The sequence below is a fragment of the Homalodisca vitripennis genome, chromosome 7, assembly GCF_021130785.1.
Source record: "Homalodisca vitripennis isolate AUS2020 chromosome 7, UT_GWSS_2.1, whole genome shotgun sequence".
Classification (NCBI taxonomy): Eukaryota; Metazoa; Arthropoda; class Insecta; order Hemiptera; family Cicadellidae; genus Homalodisca; species Homalodisca vitripennis.
Window position 1 is genome coordinate 147,103,741 of NC_060213.1, and position 27,291 is coordinate 147,131,031.

The 27,291-nt window shown below is 35.6% G+C and overlaps 1 protein-coding gene across 4 annotated transcripts in view; it reads right to left on the reverse strand.

Annotated features, from left to right (window-relative positions):
- Positions 1–27,291, reverse strand: part of LOC124366479 (neo-calmodulin-like) — a 479,044-nt gene that overhangs the window by 139,690 nt on the left and 312,063 nt on the right. The window contains exon 1 of one of the 4 annotated variants that reach the window (XM_046823065.1): positions 26,265–26,326. The exons of the other annotated variants lie outside the window; for them this stretch is intronic. Within the exon in view, the coding sequence (XP_046679021.1) occupies positions 26,265–26,294 (30 nt within the window). The 5' untranslated portion in view covers positions 26,295–26,326. Of the gene's footprint in view, positions 1–26,264; positions 26,327–27,291 lie in introns of those variants that run through there. 4 annotated transcript variants of the gene reach the window in all.

Below are 27,291 nucleotides of genomic sequence, written 5' to 3' on the forward strand. Positions count from 1 at the left end.
GATAGCTTACGAGGTTTTAAAAATCATCATATTTTTTTACTGAAATTACAGCTTGTATGAAATAAGAATATTATAAATTATAATAAGTACGAGAATGATTTGGCATTCCATAAATTACCTACATAAATCATGTAAAATTGTAAAATAATGTTCTTGACTTCCTAATGTGAAATTCTTAACAGATATAAATTTCCAGAGAATAAACTATGTTATTTTTTGTCATGTTAAAGTATGTTACGTTTCGTTTGAAAACAATCATCTATCTATCACCTTCTTCCGACTAAGCTGAAAGGACTATTTATTTGAAAGAGTAAAGAATGACTGGGAAGAATTAATATGATTTCTCTAGTATAATGTAGGAAAATATAACCTTGAAATGAAACTGAAACAATAAGAGAAGAACAATACAGCTGAAATTTCCAGCCTAGGTAGTTACATAATCCATGGGTGGGTGGTTACCTGTCAACCCACCGATTCTGTTACATTTTGTAACACTGTTGTACATTGTTGTATTTCGACCTCTCAGCAAAGTGAATACTTGGTTTTGCACTAAAGTGTCACATTATGTCGCCTTCACTGAATCAGAATTTTATACATAATACGGCCTAATACGAGTACTACAACTCCTTATGTGTAAAACTATGGATCTGAGGTAGAGATAGGGCAGGTTAAATCCTGTTTATAACCATATCACATTTTATCAGCACTATCGTCCTTGTAAAAAGGTTGTATTATAGACTATTTCCCTTATTCCGCTTGATAAGATCCCCGCACAGGTCAGTAGCCCATGGGGACAGGCACAACAAGAGAAACGATTTCTCCTATTTTATTAAATAAATAAACTCGTTAAAATAAAAGAGTTTGTGAAACTGATTCCCGTCGTGTAGTTTATGTTGGTTTAATTTCTTTTGGTTATAGTTGTAATAATTTATTCATATTATATGCATAGAGCGCGTACGTAAACATTAACGTATATTATATGTAGATATTAATTGTAAGAATTTGTATTGCTTTTAGAAACCAACCGAGTAATACCTTAGGAATTTGCCACATTCTTTGAACTAACGCGACAGAGTATCGAAGAACCAGGCAGAACGTAATGTAAGGGCCAATCCTTGCCACCCTTTTACCTTTTGCCCCAAAATCAATATTCTTATTTTAGAGATACATGATGTCGGTCAATTTGAATACCATTACAAAAATATTTACTAAATATCCTCTTTGTTTAAAAATGTATATTTTTTCAAACTATCATACGAAAAGCTCTGAAATTATTTTACGTACAAGGAAATTCTAGAAATGGGTAAGAATGAAAAATATAGCTGTAAAAATACTACATAAAACGAAAGTTCATAAGTAATGGTTTACTTAATTTGAAATTAAGTAAAATTATCCTTACACGATAAGTTACTGTTATTTAAAAACGTCAGGGTTAATTTCACGATAAATGACTTTAATTGGTATTTGGAAGTGAAATTCCACAAATTGATTTCAATACATTTAAAATAATTCAGCACCGACGAAAAAGTCGTAATTGAAAAGATTCAAAGACTCAAAACCAATGATATTGCATTGAAGTGTATGTCTGGTTGTAAACACCCCAGTCACATTGACCTATCGTTTGCGTCATTCATGGGCCATTAGGAAACACAAAATAAGCCAGAACATATACAACAGGCTTGAATAGCCATTTGGCCGCCTGACAAGACTTACAGGCAACTAAACTACGCTACAATATCCAGCTGGAGGGTGGCTCTTGAAATTTATCAATGGAGATACAGGTCTCGTTCTCGTTTCTTCGGTAAACTGGGAGAGAGCTATTAACAAATTATCTTTAAAGTTTATATTGAGTCATCGACATTGGATTTATGTAGAAAAAACTCAGTTTAAGGAAAACATTGGCAAAAAGTTTTTAAAGGATTTTACAACTGTTTTTGACGGTTTATATATATATATATATATATATATATATATATATATATATATATATATATATATATATATATATATGACCTAAATTGCAGTAAACTAGACTCTAGACTCTTTAATTTTGACTTTCTCCAAAAAATGTATTTTTACAATTAAAGCTAAATTTTTCTGAAAAACTATGTTAGTTAAAAATTGAACCTCTCTTAGGTTAGTTTTGATACGGTTGCCTAAAGCAATGGTTTGAAATACTATTTATTTAGGCCTTGCGACGGCGTGGAAGACACTAACTGGGTTTCACGAAGTATCGAGTTGCTGACAAAAATAGTATTGCCAGAAACGTTAGTTTATATCATTTCTTCCACTTATTGAAACTATTGTCTAAAATCCAAAACCATTGGTTGGAGAGAAAGATCTGCGACCTGCAGTTTAGAAAATATTTCTACTTTATTCAAAATAAACTTTGTATTCCGTACTAAACATTTTTCGGAAGAATGATAGTTTTAGTGACAAGTATACACAAAGCGAAATGTCAAACACTTTCAGGTTTATCGAAGGACGGATTTTTGAAAAAGTCTTGCGAAGGACGGTTAAGCCAAACATTTGATCTCAAAATAACAAACATTAATAAAGAGGACTTTAGTAAATTACACAAGTCTGACTTAGAAATCGATTTAGAATTATAGTTATGTTCAACTAAAACTTACTTTTAACTAACGCTTTTGCGTTTCAAACTATATTTTCTTCATTAGAGGATCAATGAGTGAAATATTACATTATGTATTTAATACCGGTTTGTGAGTATACAAGCCCATAGTTCATTGTCAGATCGTCATAACGTAGCTATACAAATATGAAGTTACCAATTGGAAGTGGGAGGATATCACAATGCCATTTTGGCCTCCTGACAATTTACAAGAGCGCCTAGGAAATAATGGCAGTTGTGAATTTTCCTAACCTACATTCGGAGCGGTCCGTAGTGGCGGAAAGTTATCAATGGTCGAATTGTTCTCGCCTAATGTCTTTAGTTTTATTGCCCTTAGCTCAGTCGTGCAATATCCTCATAACCCTATGAATAGTCGTTAAATAAATAAAAAAAACTATGCAGTAATATAGTGCTGGAAATATACAGGGTGGTTGTAAAATAGGCAATAGTGGGATATAGAACAATATTGACACTACAAAAGGTTCATGTAAGTTGTGTCGCGAAATGCGGCTATTACACTATATTGTTTTCATTCGCTATTTATAATGACCATTATGAGATCATTGTCTCAAATGAATGGTTCTGCTCAAATTAGGAGAAGAAGCTGAGGAAAATCCTCATTCCACTAATTCTTAAAAGTACGTTAGGTTCTTTCCGAGTAATAAGATTTCAGAATGGGTAAGACCGCTCCTTTTGAGATCTCATGAGGAGTAATAAGTCTATACCTTAGTTCTGTCACCTTGGAACAAGGAGAGGCTAGCTCTGTCCCAGCCTTTTCCAGCCAAAGCCGGTAGGTGGAGGCTTGGGCTAGCAACAGCTTTTAGCCCTAAGAACCCCACAGTGATCCTCCGCAGTAAAACTAATCTACCGATTAACCCTTAATACAATACCTCGATATTTGTGGTTTAATGATAGGCCACAACTGTCCATAGGGTACCCAGATGTAAGTGTGCCCATTGGCTTCGAATATAGCCAGAATAGGTCAATCTCGAAAATATAATTCAGCCAGATGTGAACTCTACTTGGGATTCAACATTTTTGCATTTTATCATACTATGCACTATTTTATTGTGGAATAGAATAGAATAGTGACAATATAGACACAATATAGACAAATAGACAATAATTATTGTCTTTAAGCCTTGTGAGCAATGGACATTGTCAATAATAAACAAATGGCATTATAATGAGATAAGAAAAATAAACAAACAGAGATTGTCCTACTGAACCACCAACAACATCAACATGATCCATTATAAACTCACAACATTTTATTTAACATTCAGATACGAAACATACAAGAGCCACAATAAAATTTATAGTAAATACAAATAACAAGGATGTTTAAAACATAACAATAAAAATAGCTGATGTTGAGTTATTAGGGAGTAAAAAAACAAATAAATAATTAAGAATAATTATAAAACTCTATAAAATAAATAACAAGATAAAATTTAGATTAAAAAACATTATTAATTAGGCCTATTTAAAACTTACAGTCTACGTTATTACAGTTCAGGTACTCATTGATTGAATAGAGAGGATTTATAACCAGCCAGTTGAAAACAACACGTTTAAACTGTTTCAGCTCTACTGTATTTGCCTTGCGGTCAAGTTTATTAAACAAAGTAATGGACATATATTCAAATTTTTTTTGGGTTTTACTTAACCTGCAGTAATTTGTATCTATTAAATTCCTGTTCCTTGTATTTTAAGAGTGCACATGACTTCTGAGAACATAATCATTTAACTTTGTCTTTACATAAACTAAACATGTGTATATATACAGATGTATTACAGTAAGAATCGATTCTTGAATACATAAAGGTCTACAGTTAGTATTTCTTTCTGAGTTTGTTAAAATTCTTATTGCTTTCTTTTGTATTATAAGAACTCTATCAATACCAATTCCATTTCCCCAAAAGAGTAAGCCATATAAAAGTATGCTATTTAAAAAAGCAAAATAGGAATTTATTTAAGTATTCTTTAGGTACAAAATTCTCTAGTTGTCTCAGCAAAAATACCAATCTAGATAATCTAGCACAAACTTGATTAATGTGATCTGACCAAGTAAGTTTACAGTCTAAAACAATTCCCAACAGTTTTACATTTGGCAAATAATTGTACTGGTTAGGTTGCAAAGTAAATAACATATGTTGTGTTTTACTTTCATTTAGAGCCAGTTCGTTAGACTGAAAACAAGTTTTAGGCTCAAGATATGCCTCATCTACAAAACTACACAAGTTATTAATGTTACTATCGGAGCAAAAAAATGTAGAGTCATCAGCATAAAGGATAAAATTGGCCTTAACATTACAGGGAAGATCATTAATGCTTATTAAAAACAACAAAGGCTGTGGTACACCAAACTCAACTGAGCGATAAGCAGAAAGACTCCCACCAACACAAACTCTCTGCCCTCGCTCAGTCAGGTAAGATTTTAAAAGAGCCAATTCAGAATTTTTTATGCCATAATATGATAATTTAGAGAGCAGGATTTCTCTCGGGACACAGTCAAAAGCTCTGGTCAGGTCAAAAAGGGTTGCCATAGTGGCAGATTTGGCCTCAAAAAGCCATCAACAATCGACCCCACCAAAGCTCCAACCGCATCCAGAGTACTTCTTCCTGCTCGAAAACCGAATTGGGAATTTTGAAAAAGATTGAAAGTTTCAAAGTACTTACTCAGTTGTTCATTCATGATGGATTCCAGAATTTTTGAAAAAAATGGGCACCACAGAGATCGGTCAATAGGAACCTGGTAAATCTTTGGAACCCTTCTTATAGATAGGCACAGTTTTTGATATTTTTAAACATTTTGGGAAAACTCCTATTAACAAGCACTGATTTATACACCAAGTGAGTGGCAATATGAGAGAGAAACAAATTTTCTTTAAAAGAACACTTGATAAGCCATATATATCTTTACTATTAGAAGATTTCATCTTATTCACTATTTTAGAGATCTCTTCACAGGACACTGGGTTCCACTTAAAGCTGTTGGTAGTACGGGGAGCACGACCAAATAGGTCCTCAGCAGATGAATTACTAGGAGTGATGTTCTGTCTTACTTCCTTCACGGTATCAACAAAGAAATCAGAGAATGCCTCAAGTGAAATGTCGGAGGTAGATGAATTTAGTAGGGCTTCTGACAGCACCAATAATGGACCATGCAGCCTTACAGGGATTTGACGCAGAGTTGATTAAAGTCTCATTGGCTTTAAGCTTCGCCTTCTTCAGTTCACTTTTATACATGTTTCTTACACTGATGTAGGCTCTTCGTGCAAGATCAGTTTTGGTATGACAATAAATTGTATAAACAGCCATAACTCGCTCCTTTAGATCTCTTAAGTTATCAGTATACCATTTGAGTTTAACATTTTTTAGCTTAGAATTATTAACAGTTCTGGTTTTAAAATGCAGCACAGATCAAAAATAGTTAAAAATCTTTTCATAAAAATGTCAAATAATATAGTGTTATTATCACTATTTGCAAATATGGCTGGCCAATTAGTAAATGTTAAATAAGAGATTAAAGTTTAAATGTTACTAGGAGCTAGACATCTCACCTCAATCTGCTTTCCCAAGAATTCTTCGTGAATTGCAATTCAAGGACAAGTGATATTTCAATCATGTTATGATCAGACAAACATTCACTTAAAACCTTGGCCTGAAAACAATTGCCATCCAAATTGGTCACAACATTGTCGAGGCAGGCATTGCCTCTTGCCGGAAGATTTACAGTCAGTTTACAATCCACTGATCTTAAAATGTCTTTAAAATGTTAACACTAGATAAGTTAGCCTTCAAAAAGTCAATGTTGAAATCCCCGCACAAAATAATAGAACATTTAAACTCAATTAGGTGATCAAGCAAACTTTCAAAGAGACCCATAAAGACGTCCATATTCCCTCCAGGAGGCCTATATAGTGCTAATAAAATTATTTTATACTCAGTCAACAGGACTGCCGCCACTTCAGTGTTCATCTCGCTGCAAAATTCATCAACATCAATAACGTTGAACCTGATACCTTGCCTTAGTAGGATACCCGAGCCCCCACGTTGATTAATAGATCGGCAGTACATACTAGCTGATAGAAAGCCCTGGATATTAACCAAATCACAAGTCAGTCCATAGCACCAAATACAGCATCTTAGCATTAAAAGTGTCAACAGACTTGAAGTCAATGATGTTGGAAACATCACTCGAAACTTTGAAAAGTTAGGTGAAGCCAAACCTAACCTCTCTGTTGGACTAAAAAATCCTTTTGATAACGTTTAGGAAAAACAAACTCTTTTACCAAAATTCCTTCCTCCCAAAACTCTGGATTCGAGATGATATTGGCAGTCTCCTCACTCACACCTATTTTGAAACACTTTTTGTCATCAAACTTCGGTTTTAGTTCAACACAAGCAAACTCAGTCACATTATAGTCTTTGAGATATTGCTCCATAACTTCTTGTGTTACACTGACATCCAATCTAGACACAAACACCCACTTCTTCTTAACGCTGGCAACAGTTAGTTTTCTTTCACCAGTGGTTTTAGTACCCAAAACAGCCTTATTTTTTGAGGTGGCTGGGCAAGGCCTAATAGTTTTCTGAGACCTATTTAAGGCCACCTTTGACTTTCTTGACAAAACTTTTTGGAAATTGTTGTTGGTATCCCCATCGTCACTAGATTCAGTCTCAACTAGACCAGTTTCATCGCTTTGTCTGACAGGTTTTAATACTGCACCTGAATAGGTTATGTCACCTTGTACACTGTGAACATGATTGAGACTAACTTCACTCACTGGTTTGGAAGGTAATTCCTTGGCCTTCTGTGGCTCAGTGTTCTGTTCATTATCTCCAGCATAAATGATTTGTTTGTTGGAACTGTACTTTGGTGATTTGATGAGTTGCAGTTTGGATTATTTCTGCTTCAGGTCTCTCAATTCTTGGTTCAACTCTCTATATTGTTCAAATAAGCTGCCCATACGTTCACAGAGAGAGATACTATTTTTGCTTTGCATTTCAAGTTGATCAACATTTAATATACTAGGCCAATCACAGCCGTCGCGTCGTCTGGTTTATTCCAAGATTTGAATAATCGGTCAAGCTTAGTTAAACACGCATGGCAAAACCATTTAGTGTAGTCAGAAACAGGTTTGTCATTTATTAAAACACAAGTGTCATTATCTATATTCACACAATCGGGGTGGAACGAAAGTCGACAGAATCCATCACATATCATTGCAAAATCACTTTCAACTGGTTGTTTACAATGGCCACAAAATTTCTCATAGACGCCAGAGTTCCCGAGACTTGTTTTTGTAACAGCATCGATTTCTACTCCGTTTCCACTACGAGTCTTCATTCTGTCCTCCTTGAACGTCACCGGTGGTATCTTACTGGAAGTCAATTACTGGAAGTCACCCCCGTGGAACTATAAATGCAGTTGTAGAGACTCGGCTGTGTTGCGCCTTCAGATTCCTCGCTGTAAGAGTAGTAGCGGCAGGCGGTGAGGGAAACTCCGCGTGATGAGGGAAGTGCTTTCAGTTTCTGAGAGCAGTTGGATAATCTGGGACTGAAGTGGGCATGCGCCAATCTTGAAAGCAACAACAAGGCCCTCTTGTCTTCTTAGATAGCTAACCTAATTCTTGTGAACTGACGATAGACAGCTAACATATAGCACTCGCGGTTTATGTAGCGGAGTGGCTATGTAATAAGTTTAAACGTCTTTGCCGTTCGTTTTATATATATATATATATATATATATATATATATATACACCAACATTAAATCCATGCATAAAAATAAGAAAAATAATTTAATTAATCAGACACAGCAAAAACGTCTTCATCGAGTTGGTCCAGGCCTACCAAATCAGCATAGCTATGTGCACTGCCTTATACTTGACTCCTGGTATCTGGAGTCATGTTTGTCTGAAGATACCAGGCGTTGCAATAAAAGAAAGGTGAACTGGATCTAAATTAAACATTCAAATTAAATCAACAACTTACACATTAGCTACGTTTCATATATATATATATATATATATATATATATATATATATATGTAGAAAATTCAGTTACTCCACCGTCCTTAGAGATCGTGTCAGAAACATCGTCGTGCACTCAATTGTGCACCTGATGAGACAAAGCGACAGTCACTTCACCTATTTATAGGTGTCTGATGTCGAATAATGTAAAAGTTTCGTTTTGAGCGTTGCGACTTGATGTTATCGTTAAAGAAATTTCTTTTTTTAAATAACAAGTTCACAACACATAACATTAACATAAATAATGCCACCACTATTGTAACTGCACATAACGCAGCTATGGAAGGGTTTAAGTTATTGTCTCCAACGTATTTTGTGGATCTCTTCAGACGAACATGACTCCAGATTCCAGCAGTCAGTCTGTGACAGCGTTAGATCCCAGACGCTGCACTAAGAGGAAGGTGAACTGGACCTAACTCAACTTTCACATTGTAACTACCTCGCCGATCAAGGCTTAATACCTAGTCATGTCCTACTAATTTTATTCCAGCTCTTTAAACTATGCAATAATGTTTAACAAATTTTCAAAAGAGATATGTTAGTTCATAATTTATTATTCATCTGTTTAAAAAATTGTTGTACATTTATTCTTACTTTAAATACACATACCAAATTAACGTATTTAATCATGAGTGTGCAAGAACACTTTATATTGATTTTGCATAAATCCGTCTAATACTAATCAGTGAGGTATCAAACTTTGTTCTTTTCTAAAGTGTATAAAGTTTCTTTATATTATTATCGAGTTTTATCTGTTTCCTTAAAATATATCACGGATGTTTCCAAAGGAATTCAAGCTTTCTCGATACACTTCAACAAAATTTCGAGCAGTGTTCTGCATTCATAGGTTAAATGGTGAGACCTAAAAAAGACTTCGAAACAATTAAATATGATAGATTTTTATTTGTATATAACTGATATTTATTGGATGACTCTTAGCAAAAGTACTCTCGAGGGGATGGTAAAAACACATTTCTGTCCCTCTGCACGATAGGTCAAAAACGAATTAACCCGAAGGCATAAAATATTGAAGATAAGCTTCATTTCTATATAACAGCAACTACTTATATGATGGTGTATGACACACAAGGAGATTTGACTGGGCGCTAGCAAATATTTTTGCATTGGTTTCATGAGCAACTGTGATGGCAACGACAAAATAGAAGAATAAATAACTTAGTAAACAAAGTACTACAATACACAATAACACAAACAATAAAAAAAATAAAAAAAACACATGTCGTTGTAAATACGAAATATTGAAAACAACCTCATTGATGTCGTAACGGCACGTGATACATTGTTACGTATTAGTTAAATGGAATATGGTCGCGAGTATGTGTGTTTCTTTGAAAAGCGACCGTTCAGATACAAAGTGGCTGACAACTGAGGAAAACGCAATTTGAATTCCCTGAATATTAAACTAGGCCTGCAACAAAAGGGAAGTCGGAATAAATCTGCGCTCCGCTGCCGGTACAAAGGCGCCGCGTAGAGTTGAGGTGTGGGGTAGAACGGTACTGCTGTCCTGAGCTGTACATAATCCATGACTCGACTACTACCTGTCCGATGTCTACCGTAGTTCGTCCTCTCTGGGCTTAGGAGTGGAGGTGTGCGGTAGAACGGTACATTTCATCAAAAAGCTGCCCAATGAGATCAAAAATGCACCATCGCCCCAGGCGGTCAAAACTCGGTTGAAAAGGTTTTTGAGTGTCACAAGCATTTTACAATGTGGCCGAGTTTTTGGCATTTAACTGGAAGACCACCCAACAGAGAGATTGACTTTGGCTGAGGAGGTGGAGAAATTGGCGAATGGAAGTGCGATGAGTGAATGCGGATTTGTATGTATGAGTGTGATCTTGATGTGGGGAGAGTGGACAAAATTTTAGTTATTATAGTGACGTTTGCTATACATGTTATACATGTCTATTGCAATAAAAAATGATTGATTGATTGATTTATTGCTGTCCTGAGCTGTACGAGTACATAATCCATGACTCGACTACTACCTGTCCGATGTCTACCGTAGTTCGTCCTCTCTGGGCTTAGGAGTGGAGGTTAGCGGTAGAACGGCACTGCTGTCTTGAGCTGTACAAAATCCATGACTCGACCAATACCTGTCCGACGTTTTGTTGTCTACCGTAGTTCGTCCTCTCTGGGCTTAGAAGTGGAGGTGTGCGATAGAACGGTACTGCTGTCTTGAGCTGTACAAAATCCATGACTCGACCAATACATGTCCGACGTTTTGTTGTCTATCGTAGTTCGTCCTCTCTGGCCTTAGGAGTTGAGGTGTGCGGTAGAACGGTACTGCTGTCCTGACCTGTACTTAATTCATGAATCAACCACTACCTGTCCGACGTTTTGTTGTCTATAATAGTTCGTCCTCTCTGAGCCTAGGAGTTGAGGTGTGCGGTAGAACGGTACTGCTGTCCTGAGCTGTACAGAATCCATGACTCAACCACTACCTGTCCGACGTTTTGTTGTCTATAGTAGTTTGTCCTCTCTGGGCTTAGCAGTGGAGCTGTACTTAATCCATGACTCAACCACTACCTGTCCGAGGTTTTGTTGTCTATCGTGGTCCGTCCTCTCTGGGCTTAGCAGTGGAGCTGTACTTAATTCATGACTCAACCACTACCTGTCCGACGTTTTGTTGTCTATCGTGTTTCATAGTAAAATTCTCATCTAAGCGGTCCACTTACTAAGTTACTCATCAGAGTAAATCTCAACTGAGTGAAATGGAATTCGTTCTACACCAAAATGAATAATTTTTTTTCGTATGTGGTAAATAAAACTTTTTACATGATGATAAATTTCAATGTAATTTCTCTTTCGCATGTATTTTTTATATTTTAACATAATTTAATTCTACTTCCACGCCATAATTGGTTACTATAAATATATTTATCAGAGATTCTGGAATCAACAATACAAGAAATAAATATATATTTTGATTATTTTAAGATATGCTGGTCCTGTTTCAGGCTCTTTAAGTATATAGACTTACAGTCGATGAATGTGGTTTTGTCTCTAGCCAAATTTTACGTACAATTTTACTGTACTCGTGAGAAAACAGTTTAATTCTTTTGTTAAAGTTAATACAAGGCTATTGATGTAATTAAAGTTTATGTAAAGGTAATTATCTGTTTTAAATGCAAAATTATAATAAAGAGCTGTGTGACCATAAGTAGTATAAGGAATGTAAAGGCGTTTGGTGACAGCTATGCTAAGTACGATCTCCTTAGCGTAATTTCCTAATATTTATAACACTAAACTTTTTACTGATCATGCCAGGAATGATTACATAGTTACTTGCAAAATTATAATTTCCTATGAGTGTAAGCGTGTGCTAAACTAATCGGTTTAAACGATAAAAATTGTTAATTTATAGACACAGATAGCAGGATGTGAGGTACTACTCGTATTACAGAAGATATTATTACTATTACTGTGTAATAGAATTTTCGTGATTTACTACCGTTGTATGATGCAAAACTTAGGTTTTATCCAAGCCGGGCTTTATTTCTTATGTTTTGATGTCTATAGAAGAGTACTGGTATCCCTTCTCGATACGTAGTGTTTCAGATTTGCAATGACAATGAAAAATGTTGTTATTTCACTTCACACTTTCAATTCGTACCTATTCAATACCTTATGGGCCTTTAACAAAGATAAACTCATATTTCTCTTAAATGGTTAAATTTAAATAACTAAACAATTTAAAATAACTATTTAAGAATAATTGTATGCGAAAATAAAATATTGATGACTATTTGTTCTCATTAAAACTGGTATAGAATTTTCTATCACATGACCCATGCGTTTAGTTTTATTGCTTTCAGAGGTCAATGAAGGTTGACCGAACATAAAACATGTCACTCAATCATTTTATGAAACATGCCGGGCATATCCATTTTAACTTTATATTTTCATCAAAGATAAATAACAAAGTCCAAACAGGATTTCTTCTTTAAAAATGCCATAAGCTAAGTGATTTTAGAAAGATAAATTTTGTGATTATAGCCTCAGTTTAAAAGTACTCAAATATTTGCTAATATCAGTATTTCTTAAATAAGTGGAAAACATTAAAATGCATTTAAATGATTGCACTTAAAACATTAACTACCTGTGATTATTGGATATTTTACACACAAAAAAAGAACAAATCAGTATTTCAAAAAAATTATAAATGACGGGAAAAATATCCAGTTATTGTTATATTTTAGTGAAAGCTTTCGGGTTTCTCCCCTCTCCAATAAAAGATATAATTATTGATTGTTTACACTATTCTCATGACAAAATTTTTTTTAGTAGATTCAAACATTACAATTTTTACAGATAAAGCTGCTAATGGGCTTAGAAACAGTAAGGTATTTCTTTTACTCCAGCAATATTAAATTGTAATTGCTGAGTTTGATCCACTTCAACTTCCTCTTAGTACAGCGGCTGGAATCTGACGCTGTCACAGACGACTCCTGGAAACTGGAGTCATATTCGTAAGCTACGTAGAAGCTCAAAACGTACGCTTTGTATAGTTTCGATATCAGACTCACCTACATTGCAAAATCAAGTGTAATCTAAGTGGTATTCTCATTGTCTCATCAGGTGCACAATTGAGTGCACTACAATGTCGTAGACACAAATTCCTAAGCACAGTGGAGCAACGAAGTTTTCTTCACATAATATTTTGCATTTAGGTCTCTCTGTTGTCAAAATAGTAAATTTCACACTATGAATAGTAAATTGGTTTAAAAAAAAGGTAATTTTGGTACATAAAATACCAAACACCGAACATACTTTAATACATTTAGATAAAAACATCACGTTTAAAATGTAAAATGAAATGTCACTCAAAAGTTGATGATAATGAAAATGATGATAAATCTGGTGTAATAATTCCCAACTTGGGTAGAGTTCGGAGCTGGTCAAAGCGGTGGTGGCAAAGTTATAATGGCTTAGCTAAGTTACCTTGCCTAAGTCCTATAGCCGCTCTCCCTCCCATCAACCGCTGACCGCTAGTGGTAACTAGAGCGATGTATTACTACATTACTACAAAGTGAGGAGTTTACAGACACTTTGCTTGAGCAGAGATGTGGTTATTGCCTACATTTGGAGTTATTACAACGCCAAGGACTACAGATAGCACCAGTACCTTGCCTAAATCCTATAGCCTCTCTCCCTCCCATAACCGCTGACCGCTAGCGGTAACTAGAGCGATGTATTACAACATTACTACAAAGTGAGGAGTTTACAGACACTTTGCTTGAGCAGAGATGTGGTTATTGCCTACATTTGGAGTTATTATAACGCCAAGGACTACAGATAGCACCAGTACCTTGCCTAAGTCCTATAGCCTCTCTCCCTCCCATCAACCGCTGACCACTAGCGGTAACTAGAGCGATGTATTACTACAAAGTGAGGAGTTTACAGACACTTTGCTTGAGCAGAGATGTGGTTATTGCCTACATTTGGAGTTATTATAACGCCAAGGACTACAGATAGCACCAGTACCTTGCCTAAGTCCTATAGCCTCTCCCCCTCCCATAACCGCTGACCGCTAGCGGTAACTAGAGCGATGTATTACAACATTACTACAAAGTGAGGAGTTTACAGACACTTTGCTTGAGCAGAGATGTGGTTATTGCCTACATTTGGAGTTATTATAACGCCAAGGACTACAGATAGCACCAGTACCTTGCCTAAGTCCTATAGCCTCTCTCCCTCCCATCAACCGCTGACCACTAGCGGTAACTAGAGCGATGTATTACTACAAAGTGAGGAGTTTACAGACACTTTGCTTGAGCAGAGATGTGGTTATTGCCTACATTTGGAGTTATTATAACGCCAAGGACTACAGATAGCACCAGTACCTTGCCTAAGTCCTATAGCCTCTCTCCCTCCCATCAACCGCTGACCACTAGCGGTAACTAGAGCGATGTATTACTACAAAGTGAGGAGTTTACAGACACTTTGCTTGAGCAGAGATGTGGTTAGTGCCTACATTTGAAGTTATTACAACACCAAGGACTACAGATAGCACCAGTACCTTGCCTAAGTCCTATAGCCTCTCTCCCTCCCATCAACCGCTGACCACTAGCGGTAACTAGAGCGATGTATTACTACAAAGTGAGGAGTTTACAGACACTTTGCTTGAGCAGAGATGTGGTTATTGCCTACATTTGGAGTTATTATAACGCCAAGGACTACAGATAGCACCAGTACCTTGCCTAAGTCCTATAGCCTCTCTCCCTCCCATCAACCGCTGACCACTAGCGGTAACTAGAGCGATGTATTACTACAAAGTGAGGAGTTTACAGACACTTTGCTTGAGCAGAGATGTGGTTATTGCCTACATTTGGAGTTATTATAACGCCAAGGACTACAGATAGCACCAGTACCTTGCCTAAGTCCTATAGCCTCTCTCCCTCCCATCAACCGCTGACCACTAGCGGTAACTAGAGCGATGTATTACTACAAAGTGAGGAGTTTACAGACACTTTGCTTGAGCAGAGATGTGGTTAGTGCCTACATTTGAAGTTATTACAACACCAAGGACTACAGATAGCACCAGTACCTTGCCTAAGTCCTATAGCCTCTCTCCCTCCCATCAACCGCTGACCACTAGCGGTAACTAGAGCGATGTATTACTACAAAGTGAGGAGTTTACAGACACTTTGCTTGAGCAGAGATGTGGTTAGTGCCTACATTTGGAGTTATTATAACGCCAAGGACTACAGATAGCACCAGTACCTTGCCTAAGTCCTATAGCCGCTCTCCCTCCCATCAACCGCTGACCACTAGCGGTAACTAGAGCGATGTATTACTACAAAGTGAGGAGTTTTACAGACACTTTGCTTGAGCAGAGATGTGGTTATTGCCTACATTTGGAGTTATTATAACGCCAAGGACTACAGATAGCACCAGTACCTTGCCTAAGTCCTATAGCCGCTCTCCCTCCCATCAACCGCTGACCACTAGCGGTAACTAGAGCGATGTATTACTACAAAGTGAGGAGTTTACAGACACTTTGCTTGAGCAGAGATGTGGTTAGTGCCTACATTTGGAGTTATTATAACGCCAAGGACTACAGATAGCACCAGTACCTTGCCTAAGTCCTATAGCCGCTCTCCCTCCCATCAACCGCTGACCACTAGCGGTAACTAGAGCGATGTATTACTACAAAGTGAGGAGTTTACAGACACTTTGCTTGAGCAGAGATGTGGTTAGTGCCTACATTTGAAGTCATTACAACACCAAGGACTACAGATAGCACCAGTACCTTGCCTAAGTCCTGCATAGACGTTCATGTTATTTCAATACATTACTATTTATTTCTCCAGCATCCACCCTCCGCCCACCTAGGATATTCAGTAGTAAGGACGTGGTATGGGGGATAAAAGCAACCACCACTCAGACGAGTATGTGAGGTTTGGTGATGATGTTATTTTAATACATTACTATTTATTTCTCCAGCATCCACCCTCCGCCCACCTAGGATATTCAGTGGTAAGGACGTGGTATGGGGGATAAAAGCAACCACCACTCAGGCGAGTATGTGAGGTTTGGTGATGATGTTATTTCTTGATCCTGTTTTAATGTGGTTAAGCGCAAACATAGCCTTAGTTGTCATTATATTTTAAAAGCGTTTTTAGAAAAATACTCCAATTTTGTCCGTGATTCAAAGCTGTCCAACGAATTATTTTTAGCTTTTCATTAATTTTTTGTAGTATTTGGCGCAGAAATCTTAAAAAGATACCTGTGTAGTAAACCTCTTTTTATTGTTCTCTACCAGCGATTGTAAAGTATTGTCCGCCCAAATTTATAACACGGTTGGCCAAAAATGTAGTTAAATAAAATTTTTGCATAAACATAATAAAAATCAAGATAAAACTAATAATTATACTAACATTGAAAACATGTTCTAAGAAATTAAACGCCAACAATTCCCATTCCGACGGGAAACCTTACTCTTCTGGGAGAAATACTCTTAAGATATTGTTTATATCCTATAAGAGTTAAATAGGTAATTTTACAAAATAGTTCGTGTTTCACATTGAGTTTAGAACATAAAAGATATTGTACCATTATACAAGGTCACTAAACATTCTGGACACCCTCTGTTAAATTGTAACGGCTCGCACTAGAAATTCTAAACTGTACACCTTTATGTCATGTTGTGAGGTACTTTTTGGGCATAATTACTAATTTTTACAAAGGCAAAGTGGGGGATTTCCGTTAATCAAACGTAAACCTGAGTGTATATAAAACATTCTGTTCCGGAGACAGTTTCAATTACTGTTGCATGCTGATAAAAGAGATGCATGAATATTCCAGCTATTCAACGATGTTGTTTTTGTTACATTGTGTGTGCCGCTGTACTGTATAAGAATGGGCTCTAGTCAAATCTGAACTAAATGGCAAATTTTAAATAGAAAGGAAAATTTTTTCTCCTTTTGTTTTGAATATTCTTACTGTGCTACAAAATGTTCCAAAACGTGCTAAATTAAATCTCCCATATATAGGGTTATTAAAAAATTTGCAGACTCCCTGAAACAGCTCAACCTGCAAAACCAAACTCAACTTTTTGTCATGTTAAGAAGTATTTTCTTGCATAATTACTACTTCGTTTACAAACCTAAAATATTGGATTTTGGTGGCAACTCACTAATTTCAAACAAGAAGCCCTATCGAGTAGCCCTCATTTTATAGATCCTAATAATAGAAAACTATCAATTCCAACTAGAGGTCTCTATCTTAACCCAGTACAAACGGTGGCCAATTAAAAGTTTTAGAAATCCGAATCAACTATTTAAAAAGAAAGCATAAGTAACCTTCTACAGCGGTTAAAATTTATAAATTGAAAGCATTTGAAAGTGTATTGTAATTTTTTAGCTTTTAAAATCACAAAAAGATCACATCAATGTAAATGCTAAAATATCAAACATAGCAAATAACAAAAGTTAAAATAATTATTGGGAATTAACTGTAAATATGTCTTTTTTATTTACAGAATCTATTCGTAAAGAAAACTTAATACTTAACCACATTGCTGGTCATCAGCTGTTAAGAACTAAACAAATCTTTTTATAATAGAAGAGCTTTAGTGCCTTACTGAACTGATTTGAGTCTAATTGTCCTTCTCCTTTATCATAGAGTGAAGCCAACAATAACGTTTTTCATTGTTAAAGATTCGTGGTTATTCATAGAATTCGATTATACGATCAAATGAGATATTTACGGTATTTAATGATACTTTTCCCAAAGAAACCCTAAGTAAAAATCAGCTATTACAAAACAATAAAGCGTTTTGAAGGAACAGGTCAACGAATATCAGCTAAATTTAAATCTGGAAGACCGAGATCAACAAGAACCGAGGACGTTATCTGGTTATTTGTTGATGTTTGTTGTTAAATACTGACATGTGTCAGCTACTTACTCTGTCTAGATAAATGGGGGTGCGTTTGTAAGGTTTTATATGGAAATAAATACAAGGTTTATGTCAGCTAAATTTAAATCTGGAAGACCGAGATCAACAAGAACCGAGGACGTTATCTGGTTATTTGTTGATGTTTGTTGTTAAATACTAACATGTGTCAGCTACTTACTCTGTCTAGATAAATGGGGGTGCGTTTGTAAGGTTTTATATGGAAATAAATACAAGGTTTATGTCAGCTAAATTTAAATCTGGAAGACCGAGATCAACAAGAACCGAGGACGTTATCTGGTTATTTGTTGATGTTTGTTGTTAAATACTAACATGTGTCAGCTACTTACTCTGTCTAGATAAATGGGGGTGCGTTTGTAAGGTTTTATATGGAAATATATACAAGGTTTATGTCAGCTAAATTTAAATCTGGAAGACCGAGATCAACAAGAACCGAGGACGTTATCTGGTTATTTGTTGATGTTTGTTGTTAAATACTAACATGTGTCAGCTACTTACTCTGTCTAGATAAATGGGGGTGCGTTTGTAAGGTTTTATATGGAAATAAATACAAGGTTTATGTCAGCTAAATTTATATCTGGAAGACCGAGATCAACAAGAACCGAGGACGTTATCTGGTTATTTGTTGATGTTTATTGTTAAATACTAACATGTGTCAGCTACTTACTCTGTCTGGATAAATGGGGGTGCGTTTGTAAGGTTTTATATGGAAATAAATACAAGGTTTATGTCAGCTAAATTTAAATCTGGAAGACCGAGATCAACAAGAACCGAGGACGTTATCTGGTTATTTGTTGATGTTTGTTGTTAAATACTAACATGTGTCAGCTACTTACTCTGTCTAGATAAATGGGGGTGCGTTTGTAAGGTTTTATATGGAAATAAATACAAGGTTTATGTCAGCTAAATTTAAATCTGGAAGACCGAGATCAACAAGAACCGAGGACGTTATCTGGTTATTTGTTGATGTTTGTTGTTAAATACTAACATGTGTCAGCTACTTACTCTGTCTGGATAAATGGGGGTGCGTTTGTAAGGTTTTATATGGAAATAAATACAAGGTTTATGTCAGCTAAATTTAAATCTGGAAGACCGAGATCAACAAGAACCGAGGACGTTATCTGGTTATTTGTTGATGTTTGTTGTTAAATACTAACATGTGTCAGCTACTTACTCTGTCTAGATAAATGGGGGTGCGTTTGTAAGGTTTTATATGGAAATAAATACAAGGTTTATGTCAGCTAAATTTAAATCTGGAAGACCGAGATCAACAAGAACCGAGGACGTTATCTGGTTATTTGTTGATGTTTGTTGTTAAATACTAACATGTGTCAGCTACTTACTCTGTCTAGATAAATGGGGGTGCGTTTGTAAGGTTTTATATGGAAATAAATACAAGGTTTATGTCAGCTAAATTTAAATCTGGAAGACCGAGATCAACAAGAACCGAGGACGTTATCTGGTTATTTGTTGATGTTTGTTGTTAAATACTAACATGTGTCAGCTACTTACTCTGTCTGGATAAATGGGGGTGCGTTTGTAAGGTTTTATATGGAAATAAATACAAGGTTTATGTCAGCTAAATTTAAATCTGGAAGACCGAGATCAACAAGAACGGAGGACGTTATCTGGTTATTTGTTGATGTTTGTTGTTAAATACTAACATGTGTCAGCTACTTACTCTGTCTAGATAAACGGGGGTGCGTTTGTAAGGTTTTATATGGAAATAAATACAAGGTTTATGTCAGCTTAATTCAGGCTTAGAGCTGAACGAAGTTGACCTCGATCGAAAGGTACAATATTGTGACGAAATGATGAGTTAAATAGATAACCGGACAGATGTATTTAGTGACGACGCAACCTTCATGTTTGATGCGGAGGTTAATAGGCACAATTATCACCTCTGGATTATCGTCAATCGTTACTGGGTGCGGGGATATCACAGTTAACATCCCGAAACAATAAAGTCTGGCTAGGTGTGATGGGAGTTATTGGGCCCATTCTTCATTAAAAGGATCCTTTCTGGAGGGGTGGTTTTAAACAAGGTTGGTACCAACAAGACACCTAAATTATAGCCGGCAAGTCCGCCACTACTTAGATAATGTTTGCCTAAATCGATGGACAGGGACGATGAACATGGGTTTATTGAGTGGCCTGCCAGACCACTGGACCTGTCACCGCTAGACCAGTTTATGTAGGGCTATGTCAAGAAGGAGTCTACAGATCAGAGCCACAAGATAATCATGATCTGAAGAGATCCCGGCAACGATCATTGCAGCGAGTTGTATCAAATGTTTACAACACAACACAAGCTGCTGAGGGACTGATTTCTGGTGAAACGTTATGCTGACAAAGAATGACAGCCTACTTACTTCTACTCGTATAATTCATAACAATTATAGTAAACTGTTATTATATATTTTTTCTTTTCCTTCATTAGTAAACATTACAAAATAAGAGATACAGACTACTTTCCCTAGTTTGAAACCTTTTATGAATGAATGAGAAGTAACTGAGCAGTGTTTGAAATATTGCTGCTCTAGAAGAATACATATTCTTATGTTGTAAGAAGTTAATTCAGACTTTTAAAATTTTCAATTTGACGCCATTTTGTACTGGTTTATAAGACAGAGACTTCTAGTTTGCATTGGTAGTTTTCTTTTTATTAGTTTAGTTTTCTAATGGGGGAATTAATAATATTAATATGAATCTCCAGACTTTATTAATCACGTATACTGTAATAAAACCTTTGCCATGTAAATTTGATTAATTTTACTCTATTTCGTTAAAAATGTATTTTTTTAATATTAAATTTAGATTTTGATTTTAGTTAGATAGAGACCTTTATTAAATTAAATTGCTTTCTAAAGCACTATTTGAAAACATACACAACCTGATGAATATGCCAATAAATCTTTACACTGCTATAAAATGGATAAAATATCATCCATTTGAAATTAAAAAAGGGTTTTAAGCCTCTTTATTTACAATAAATGGTAACGTAATTTCCTTGCAGTAATCCTCTCCTGATACCACCGTAAACAACCTGATAAGCAGGGAATACTTACCTGGATGCGTTGTATTTCTTCTATAAAGGGGTCAAAAGTTTTAAAACCTGTATTAAAAAAAGTGTTATTATTTTTTAGATCTTTAAGTCAGACAGTGAACGATATATGACAGATAAAATTATAATTGATGCACAATGAAATATTCAAAATTATTCTTCCAATAACGGTGGCGTGGGGAAGCCATACAGGCGTGAAAACCTGTTACACAACCGGACTTGAAGGTTAATAACCAGTCAAATCTGTTGCATCCAACTTATTGTACACTAAACAAAACGTACTTTTAACTTACTGACTGGTAACACTCAACACATTCAAGACCTATAGCAGCACTCTCGATGTGAAATACAAATGTTTCAGCGGAACCTATGTTTACAGAGCGATTCCTTGGCTAGGCCTGTATCACGATTTACTGGATGTAACAAAGCACCTGCGAATTCCTTTATATATTTGAAGTTACTTAATTTTCTAGTGAAGTTTTATATTGAATTTTCTTGTTACATTTACAAATATAAAATTTGTGACTTGGCGTGCAAGGTTTTAGTATACTAGGTATAACTATAATTTTATATTTTCTACTTTTAAATATGTACAGTAAATCGAAATGAGATTTTAAAAACCTTTATTGTAATTATAATGGCCGGATTTGGAACTGAGTAAACTCGAAGTAGAACAGAAAAAAAGGTTTCAGTGGTCAATATTACGTTTCAAGAACAAAATTTTAACTGTGCACGTGTATTTCAACCATTATTAGTGCATTTTATGCATTTTTGGAACAAGTCTATTCTTTATAGTTCCTTGGAATAAAACTTGGTCGAGGGTTAAAATGGAAAAATCACATTGATTATGTTTGTGCCAAATTATACTCAGGAAATTTGTCTCAAAATCTTTGGCCCGAGTCCGGTACTGATTACGGCGGACTACGGCTTAATTTATCCCCACATTTCGTATGGAATCGCACTGTGGAGAGCCTGTGCAAACAACCATTTTGTGACAGTTTTCAAATTACAAAATAGCAATTTTTGAATTCTCGTTAATTTTAACGTCAGAGAATCGTGCTAGGCAGTGTTCAAAAATTTGCAACTTTGGACCTGTTCATGTCCCCACATCTTCGAAACAATCATATTTTGCTATCTAAATGTACCTTAAGCAGATGACGAGACATAGATGAATATGAAACAAGAATCAGAGAGGAGTATTAGTGGTGATAAGTGTATTATCCACGTATTATCTTTACTTGTAGAACACGTTATGAACAGTTTTCTATAACTGTGTGTGAGAACATGTGTATGTGCTATCTAAATGTACCTTAAGCAGATGACGAGACATAGATGAATATGAAACAAGAATCAGAGAGGAGTATTAGTGGTGATAAGTGTATTATCCACGTATTATCTTTACTTGTAGAACACGTTATGAACAGTTTTCTATAACTGTGTGTGAGAACATGTGTATGTGCTATCTAAATGTACCTTAAGCAGATGACGAGACATAGATGAATATGAAACAAGAATCAGAGAGGAGTATTAGTGGTGATAAGTGTATTATCCACGTATTATCTTTACTTGTAGAACACGTAATGAACAGTTTTCTATAACTGTGTGTGAGAACATGTGTATGTGCTATCTAAATGTACCTTAAGCAGATGACGAGACATAGATGAATATGAAACAAGAATCAGAGAGGAGTATTAGTGGTGATAAGTGTATTATCCACGTATTATCTTTACTTGTAGAACACGTTATGAACAGTTTTCTATAACTGTGTGTGAGAACATGTGTATGTGCTATCTAAATGTACCTTAAGCAGATGACGAGACATAGATGAATATGAAACAAGAATCAGAGAGGAGTATTAGTGGTGATAAGTGTATTATCCACGTATTATCTTTACTTGTAGAACACGTAATGAACAGTTTTCTATAACTGTGTGTGAGAACATGTGTATGTGCTATCTAAATGTACCTTAAGCAGATGACGAGACATAGATGAATATGAAACAAGAATCAGAGAGGAGTATTAGTGGTGATAAGTGTATTATCCACGTATTATCTTTACTTGTAGAACACGTTATGAACAGTTTTCTATAACTGTGTGTGAGAACATGTGTATGTGCTATCTAAATGTACCTTAAGCAGATGACGAGACATAGATGAATATGAAACAAGAATCAGAGAGGAGTATTAGTGGTGATAAGTGTATTATCCACGTATTATCTTTACTTGTAGAACACGTTATGAACAGTTTTCTATAACTGTGTGTGAGAACATGTGTATGTGCTATCTAAATGTACCTTAAGCAGATGACGAGACATAGATGAATATGAAACAAGAATCAGAGAGGAGTATTAGTGGTGATAAGTGTATTATCCACGTATTATCTTTACTTGTAGAACACGTTATGAACAGTTTTCTATAACTGTGTGTGAGAACATGTGTATGTGCTATCTAAATGTACCTTAAGCAGATGACGAGACATAGATGAATATGAAACAAGAATCAGAGAGGAGTATTAGTGGTGATAAGTGTATTATCCACGTATTATCTTTACTTGTAGAACACGTTATGAACAGTTTTCTATAACTGTGTGTGAGAACATGTGTATGTGCTATCTAAATGTACCTTAAGCAGATGACGAGACATAGATGAATATGAAACAAGAATCAGAGAGGAGTATTAGTGGTGATAAGTGTATTATCCACGTATTATCTTTACTTGTAGAACACGTTATGAACAGTTTTCTATAACTGTGTGTGAGAACATGTGTATGTGCTATCTAAATGTACCTTAAGCAGATGACGAGACATAGATGAATATGAAACAAGAATCAGAGAGGAGTATTAGTGGTGATAAGTGTATTATCCACGTATTATCTTTACTTGTAGAACACGTTATGAACAGTTTTCTATAACTGTGTGTGAGAACATGTGTATGTGCTATCTAAATGTACCTTAAGCAGATGACGAGACATAGATGAATATGAAACAAGAATCAGAGAGGAGTATTAGTGGTGATAAGTGTATTATCCACGTATTATCTTTACTTGTAGAACACGTTATGAACAGTTTTCTATAACTGTGTGTGAGAACATGTGTATGTGCTATCTAAATGTACCTTAAGCAGATGACGAGACATAGATGAATATGAAACAAGAATCAGAGAGGAGTATTAGTGGTGATAAGTGTATTATCCACGTATTATCTTTACTTGTAGAACACGTTATGAACAGTTTTCTATAACTGTGTGTGAGAACATGTGTATGTGCTATCTAAATGTACCTTAAGCAGATGACGAGACATAGATGAATATGAAACAAGAATCAGAGAGGAGTATTAGTGGTGATAAGTGTATTATCCACGTATTATCTTTACTTGTAGAACACGTTATGAACAGTTTTCTATAACTGTGTGTGAGAACATGTGTATGTGCTATCTAAATGTACCTTAAGCAGATGACGAGACATAGATGAATATGAAACAAGAATCAGAGAGGAGTATTAGTGGTGATAAGTGTATTATCCACGTATTATCTTTACTTGTAGAACACGTTATGAACAGTTTTCTATAACTGTGTGTGAGAACATGTGTATGTGCTATCTAAATGTACCTTAAGCAGATGACGAGACATAGATGAATATGAAACAAGAATCAGAGAGGAGTATTAGTGGTGATAAGTGTATTATCCACGTATTATCTTTACTTGTAGAACACGTTATGAACAGTTTTCTATAACTGTGTGTGAGAACATGTGTATGTGCTATCTAAATGTACCTTAAGCAGATGACGAGACATAGATGAATATGAAACAAGAATCAGAGAGGAGTATTAGTGGTGATAAGTGTATTATCCACGTATTATCTTTACTTGTAGAACACGTTATGAACAGTTTTCTATAACTGTGTGTGAGAACATGTGTATGTGCTATCTAAATGTACCTTAAGCAGATGACGAGACATAGATGAATATGAAACAAGAATCAGAGAGGAGTATTAGTGGTGATAAGTGTATTATCCACGTATTATCTTTACTTGTAGAACACGTTATGAACAGTTTTCTATAACTGTGTGTGAGAACATGTGTATGTGCTATCTAAATGTACCTTAAGCAGATGACGAGACATAGATGAATATGAAACAAGAATCAGAGAGGAGTATTAGTGGTGATAAGTGTATTATCCACGTATTATCTTTACTTGTAGAACACGTTATGAACAGTTTTCTATAACTGTGTGTGAGAACATGTGTATGTGCTATCTAAATGTACCTTAAGCAGATGACGAGACATAGATGAATATGAAACAAGAATCAGAGAGGAGTATTAGTGGTGATAAGTGTATTATCCACGTATTATCTTTACTTGTAGAACACGTTATGAACAGTTTTCTATAACTGTGTGTGAGAACATGTGTATGTGCTATCTAAATGTACCTTAAGCAGATGACGAGACATAGATGAATATGAAACAAGAATCAGAGAGGAGTATTAGTGGTGATAAGTGTATTATCCACGTATTATCTTTACTTGTAGAACACGTTATGAACAGTTTTCTATAACTGTGTGTGAGAACATGTGTATGTGCTATCTAAATGTACCTTAAGCAGATGACGAGACATAGATGAATATGAAACAAGAATCAGAGAGGAGTATTAGTGGTGATAAGTGTATTATCCACGTATTATCTTTACTTGTAGAACACTTTATGAACAGTTTTCTATAACTGTGTGTGAGAACATGTGTATGTGCTATCTTGTGTACAACGACCCATTTTAATCTATTAAACAAGAACTGTTGTTTCTTACTCCTTGAGATAATATTTTACAATTTTAAGCAAAGTAAGCCATTAAAATTTAACTTTTCTACATTTAGACGATAATGATCCACAATCCAATAATACTTGGAAGTCAGTCAGTGTTTATTTTGTTCGGCCATTTACTAAAAATCTGCTACAATCACATTAGTATCACAAACTGCTGAAGGAACTACTTATAGTAAACACATTCCTCACTAAACTTACTATATTTACTATATACATGTGTAAAAGTGTAAAATAAGAGAGAATAAATACAAGGATCAAATTTTACGGACGCTCACGTTTCGTTTCCGCAGTGACGACGCTATCATGGCAGCAGAATACTCGTGCGTCGAGGCTACAAACCAATGGTCGACTATTACCATTTCTCGCTTCAGGCTACCCGTTAATTCGGCAAATAAGATTACTTAAACGTCAGGTATTCTCCCCCCCATCCCCACCCCCACCCACCACACACGTTACTGTCCTCCCACTCACCCCCGACACAAGACAGGCTCACCCCCAACACCGCTTACACAAAATTACTGTTCATGACCAACATTCAGCTAATTGCAAAGTATTTTACAGTTAAAAGTGTAAAAATGTATAAATAATTCATCCTAACTAATGTTATAATTTGCGAAAGAGAGTTTGTTTGTCACGTTTTCACGTGTAAACTATTCAATCGATTGTACTAAAATTTTATATGGACGTTCTTATGGTGCCTCGTTGACATATAAGCCTATGTTTATTTTGATAATCCCTCCGGGCTGTATCCCACTGTCACATAAAGTTGTGAAAATCCCATCTTGGTCTCTAAAGTTGCAGAATCTTGTAATATACAGAAATAGACTTATAGGACCTGTTTATGTATATATCATTTCTTGATCGGGAAACAAAGCAAAATCAACGATGGAACAAAAAAATACAAAAATACTTGTATTTTATTTTTAAAAGATCGGAGCAAATTATAATGGTCATAAATATATAGTTTTTGAAACCTTTTTGATCATGACAAGGCAAACTCAACATTGGCATCAGAAATATAACTCACTCAAACCAGAAGTGCTTATGAACGTAAAATTGCATGCGAAGCCGCGAGTAACTGCTACTCATTTGTAATTTGCAAAAATGTAATACCCTTATTGACCAGGAGCCCAGTGCCACTTTTTACTGTATAAGCGCAGCACATGTAAATCGGTCTTGAAACCGAAGGAGTAGTTTCCTCTGTAAACTAATTCATCAGCAGCAACGTTAGTTTTGATGGAGATCCAAATGTGGAGGTATCAAAAGGATTAAACACATCGAGAGATATTTTCCCTTCAATCA